The sequence below is a fragment of the Rhagoletis pomonella genome, unplaced genomic scaffold, assembly GCF_013731165.1.
Source record: "Rhagoletis pomonella isolate Grant_MI unplaced genomic scaffold, Rhpom_1.0 Rhpom_scaffold_00002, whole genome shotgun sequence".
NCBI lineage: Eukaryota > Metazoa > Arthropoda > Insecta > Diptera > Tephritidae > Rhagoletis > Rhagoletis pomonella.
The window spans coordinates 114,380,378-114,385,772 of NW_023458556.1; the positions used below are offsets into that span (position 1 = coordinate 114,380,378).

General features: G+C 48.7%; 1 protein-coding gene across 1 annotated transcript; it reads left to right on the forward strand.

The window, feature by feature from the left end:
* Window positions 1–323: 323 nt before the first annotated feature.
* Window positions 324–4,296, forward strand: LOC118757198. Its single transcript, XM_036491931.1, has 5 exons — window positions 324–398; window positions 458–704; window positions 794–1,088; window positions 1,436–3,425; window positions 4,237–4,296. Exons 1-5 carry the CDS (start codon window positions 324–326, stop codon window positions 4,294–4,296), a joined length of 2,667 nt encoding a protein of 888 aa, XP_036347824.1.
* The last annotated feature ends 1,099 nt before the right edge of the window (window positions 4,297–5,395 follow it).

A 5,395-nucleotide genomic window follows, 5' to 3' on the forward strand; every position in this document is an offset into this window, starting at 1 on the left:
CGCAAATAAAAACTAAAGAAAACAGAGTGCTACCCGCAAGTGAACTAAAACAAAATACTAGAGCTATAATTGCGATCCCTGCTAAACACAAAAGTGCAACTTGCAATTACGGCAAGTTACTTTATGGCTAAAAAATACCGTGCGTGGATTTTAAACAAATAGAGCCGATTTCAGCGCATTAACTCGTTTGTTACATTGGTGCGGTCGTCCTTCATTTAACCTTAAGAATCTCTATAAACCTAACGCGTCCTTCAATTGCCCTTTGCAAGTGCCAAATATTAAATTTGTGACCTACGAACGACTCGTCAAAAGCAAAACGAAAAATGTCGAACTTCGTTAAAACGCGCGATTCTGCGCTCAATGCCATTAAGCGATATATGGCTAAGAGCACAGACGAAGCATTTTTAATGGACGCAGAAAGTGTTAAAAAAGTTATCTGCAACTCCTTAACGAACAGTGGGCTCGTTTCAATACCGCTCATGACGCGGTAGAACTCTCGTGCGGAAGTGATAATACAGAGGTCGAAGAAAATGTGCGAATTCAAGCCGAGACTTGGTATTCTACGGCTGTAGCCAATTTTAATCGCGTACAGAAGTGTCGTACCGAATCACACCCCTCGCCCGCTCAAATGCCAGTGTCTGCATCGATACGTCTGCCCAAAATGGAGCTGCCTACATTCTCGGGTGACTCCACAGAATGGATTGGTTTTTTGATGCATTTTCTTCGCTGGTGGATAGTAATGCCGCATTGTCGCACGGACAAAAGCTGCACTATCTCCGTAGTTGTTTGAAAGGTGACGAGTTAAAAATTATAAGTGGCTTCAAAATATGTGACGCTAATTACGATGAAGCTTGGGACCTTTTGAAATCGCGCTATAAGGTCATGCGGGTAATAGTGGAAGGGCATCTCAGAGCTATAGCCGATGTTAAAAAGGCTACTAGTGATACTGCTGACACAATAAAAAGTTTAATCGACGCATTTCAACAACACATACGCGAACTTAAGGCTTTAGGTCGACCAGTAGAGTTTTGGGACGATTGGTTGGTACACGAAGTAGTAAACAAATTAGCATTCGAGACGCGTAAACAGTGGGAGCTATCACTCGTCAGTGATGAGCCTCCGTCGTTCGAGCACCTGCCACGTTTTTGGAAGTTAGGTGTCGGTCTCTGGCCATGCTTTCGTCGTCAACATCACTACCCACCAAGGGTAAAACCACTTCAGCGAGCAAGTCCACGAATGTGTTTCACGCAGTGCAGGAACAAAACAGCTCAGGTTGTACCTATTGTAAAGGTCCTCACAAAATATATAGTTGTGATAAGTTTCGCAACCTGGACTCAAACGCGAAATCGAAGTTTGTCAGAGAAGCGCGCGTGTGTACGAACTGCTTAAGCTCCGGTCATTACAAGGCAAAATGTAATAGCTCCTCTGCATGCAGGATCTGCCAGCAACGTCATCACACGCTGCTGCATAATGCCTCCTCTACAACTAACGTCACAACCACCGCTCATTTTGTCTACAATGCGTCTCCTGTCACGCCATCCCCTCTCGCACCGAATGCCGCACTACAATCAAACGCAAACACTTCATCCGCTATCGCCTCGTCCACAGGCTCCGCTGCTGCATGGACATCCTCGTATTTGAATGCTAGCTCCAACCCGCCGCGTCCAAAAGACAGAACTGTGCTATTGGCTACCGCCCTAGCCAAAGTCCGCGATTGTTGTGGTCATTGGCAAACCGCGCGCTTGCTGTTTGATTCCGGCTCGCATGCGTCCTTCGTAACTGAGGCATGTGTACAACGTCTAGGTCTACCACGAAAAGCGTCCGCAGTATCCATTACTGGCATCGGTTCGTTGCAAGGAGGCCGCTCTAGAGGTGAGGTATTACTTTCATTGTCGTCGTATTGTTTAGATGAATGCTTCCCTATCAACGCGTTAATCTTACCCAAGATTACAAGCGACTTGCCCACACAGACTTTGTCAGTTTTAGCGTGGCCGCATGTGCAAGGCTTATTCTTAGCCGATCCGCAGTTCATGAAACCCGGGCGTATCGACATTCTGGTTGGTATGGACGTCATGCAACAGCTCCTTTGCTCAGAAGTCCGTAAGGGTCCACCTGGTACGCCGATGACTCAGCGCACTGTCTTTGGTTGGACGCTATTTGGAAGCGTCGACGGAATAGAACCTGCTGCACCTCGCCTACAGTCGCTGCACTGCGATGTCCAGTTGGATAGAGCTCTTACTAGACTGTGGGAGTTAGAAGAAGCTCCGCAAAAGACCCACCTCACATACGAAGAGCGTCACTGCGAAGAACTCTTCGAAACAACGCACCAAAGAGCACCTGACGGTCGCTTTGTAGTTGAACTGCCGCTGAAGACCGACGTACTTCTGGGCGATTCGCGAAGTTATGCTGTCCAAAGCCTACTACGCATCGAGAGGCGCCTTGCTCGGGACGACGACCTGCGGCTACGCTACAATGAGTTCATGCAGGAACTTCTCGACATGAATCATATGGAGCTCGCACCAGAATCAACGAATCAAATGTTTTACATGCCGCATCACCCTGTTGTAAAGGATTCGAGCGTTACCACTAAGCTGAGGGTCGTTTTCAACGCGTCGGCTAAAACGGCCACCGGAAATTCGCTGAACGACGCATTATTTGTCGGTCCTCAACTGCAGCAGGACTTATTTTCAATTTTAACGCGTTTTAGAACGCATCGCTATGCACTCACCGCGGACATTGCGAAAATGTACCGCCAAATATGCGTAGCACCGAAGCACATTGATCTACAGCGAATTGTATGGCGTCGAGATCCGAGTTTACCCATACAAGACTATCGTATGCTGCGCGTAACTTACGGCGTGGCAGCCGCTTGTCATCTAGCTGTGAGATCGCTACAACAAACCGCAAAATATTCGCACATTTGTGAGAAAGCTTCTGCTGTCATCCACAAAGACTTTTACATGGACGATCTCATCACTGGTACATCGTCCAAAGAGCTGCTACTTTTACAGCAAAATGTCTCCGAAATCCTGAAAGAAGGTGGCTTCGAGCTTCGAAAGTGGGCATCGCATTGTGCGGAACTTTGCGAAAAAATATCAAATGCATCGAAAACAATATCTCACTACTTAGTCGACGGTGAGAATGTCCACGCTTTGGGTCTAGTGTGGAATACAGCAAAGGATTACCTAACGTTCGTGGTTAATTTGAAGAAGCCACCCGCTATTTTAACGAAGAGAACCTTTCTATCTGATGCTAGCACGCTTTTCGATCCTCTGGGACTGCTCGCTCCAGCGACGATAAGATCGAAAATGTGGTTCCAGGAGATTTGGCGTAACAATGTTGGTTGGGATGACGTCATTCCTGACTCTACTGCAATGAAGTGGTTGGCACATCGCTCGGAGCTGCAACTTCTTTCGAACTTGAAGGTAACTCGCTGGATTGGCTCAGGTCAATTGGGTCACTCACTGAGCTGCATATCTTTGCTGACGCGGCCGAACGAGCTTACGCCGCCGTTATGTACGCGCGCACCTTGCAACCCGACGGCCGGGTCACTGTTGCGCTGATCTCGTCGAAGTCCAAAGTAGCGCCGCTTAAAACAACAACGCTGCCCCGTCTAGAACTATGCGCTGCGCATCTCGCTGCTAAGTTGGTGCAAAGCGTGTTACACAGTTGGGACGATCTCCGCTATCCGTTGTATGCCTGGACGGACTCCACAATCACGTTGGCGTGGATACAAGCGCATCCTAGCAAATGGCTGACGTTCATCGCCAATCGGGTCGCTGACATTCAGGAAATTCTTCCTCCTGAGTGTTGGAACCATGTCCGCTCGGAACTGAATCCAGCCGATTGTGCCTCGAGAGGTATAACTCCATCTGAGCTGCAGCATCAACAACTGTGGTGGACGGGCCCCGAATTCTTGAAGAACACTGACTAGTTCTGGAAACAAACCTCGTCTAAACAGCACACAACCGAGATAGGCGTTCGAAGCAAAGTCGTTGCTCATGTTACGAGCTCAAACGAGCACTGGCCTATAATGCTGAAGTATTCGTCGTTTTCCAAACTGCGCCGCGTCATCGCTTACGTGCTAAGGTTCTTTGTCAACGCTCGAGTGAATACTCGGCTCAATGCTGCTAGGCGATTCGGTCCTCCGAGTTGTCAAGAGTTATCCGAAGCTGAACTGCGCCTGATCAGGTATACCCAATCATTCTATTTTTCTAACGAAATCTCTCTTTGCAGCGCAAAAAGGCCAATCCCGCTTCGCAGCGGTCTTTTGCGCTTGCAACCATACCTCGATGAGAAAAACGTCTTGCGTGTTGGAGGTCGTTTGAAGCATGCTGCAGTTACTCCTGATGTAAGGCACCCAGCCATCCTACCAAAAAACTCTCCGCTTGCAAAATTAATCGTCCACGATATTCACGAGTTCACGTTACACTCTGGACCCCGCATTATGCAGACCGTCTTGCAACGCCGATACTGGCTTATTGGTGCTCGCAGCCTTATACGTAGCATATATCATAAATGCGTGAAATGCACCCGTTTAAACCGCAATCTCGCCACACAATCTATGGGAGATTTACCTGCAACTCGTACCACCTACGCTCGTTGCTTTACCCGCACCGCTGTCGACTTCGCTGGACCTTACTTATATAAGTTCACCCATGGTAGAGGAGCGAAGGCGACCAAGGGCTACATTTGCTCATTTGTATGCATGTGCACTGGTGCCATGCACTTGGAGTTTGTTGGGGACCTGTCAACACCAGCGTTTCTGAATGCGCTCAAAAGATTCATAAGCCGCCGGGGCTACTGCAGAGTCATGTCGTCTGACAACGGCACGAATTTCGTCGGCGCTGAGAAAGAACTTCGAATTGCATTCCTGCGGTGCATGGCAGATGCTAAACTACGTTCGTTCTTTGCCGACTCAAACATCGAGTGGCGTTTCAACCCTCCGTCTGCACCTCATATGGGTGGATACTGGGAAACAGGCGTCAATCGCATTAAGTATCACCTGAAACGCGTACTGGGTGCAACTCTACTGTCCTATGAAGAGTTCAACACGCTGTTGACTGAAGTAGAGGCCTGCGTAAACTCCCGCCCGCTCTGTGACAACTCTGCAGCTGCTGATGACTTAGAAGTCCTAACTCCTGGTCATTTTATTATTGGCGAACCCCTAAAGTCAATCCCAGAACCTGAGGGTCAAGGGTTCTGTGGAAATCTTCGTCAGCGGTGGCAAACTATTTCTGCCATGAGGCGACATTTCTGGCGGCGTTGGAGAGACGAGTATCTCGTCAGTCTACAGCGTCGCACCAAGTGGTTTCGTTCTTCGCGCAACATCGAAGAAGGTGATGTGGTTGCGGTCTGCAACGAGCCTACTCCTCCGACGAAGTGGACGCTGGCA

Coding starts and splice junctions, on each gene's coding strand:
- LOC118757198 (XM_036491931.1), top strand. CDS start 324: ATGTCGAACTTCGTTAAAACGCGCGATTCTGCGCTCAATGCCATTAAG. Junction 399..457: donor TGGCTAAGAGCACAGACGAA/GCATTTTTAATG, acceptor CTTAACGAACAG/TGGGCTCGTTTCAATACCGC. Junction 3,426..4,236: donor AACTTCTTTCGAACTTGAAG/GTAACTCGCTGG, acceptor CTCTCTTTGCAG/CGCAAAAAGGCCAATCCCGC.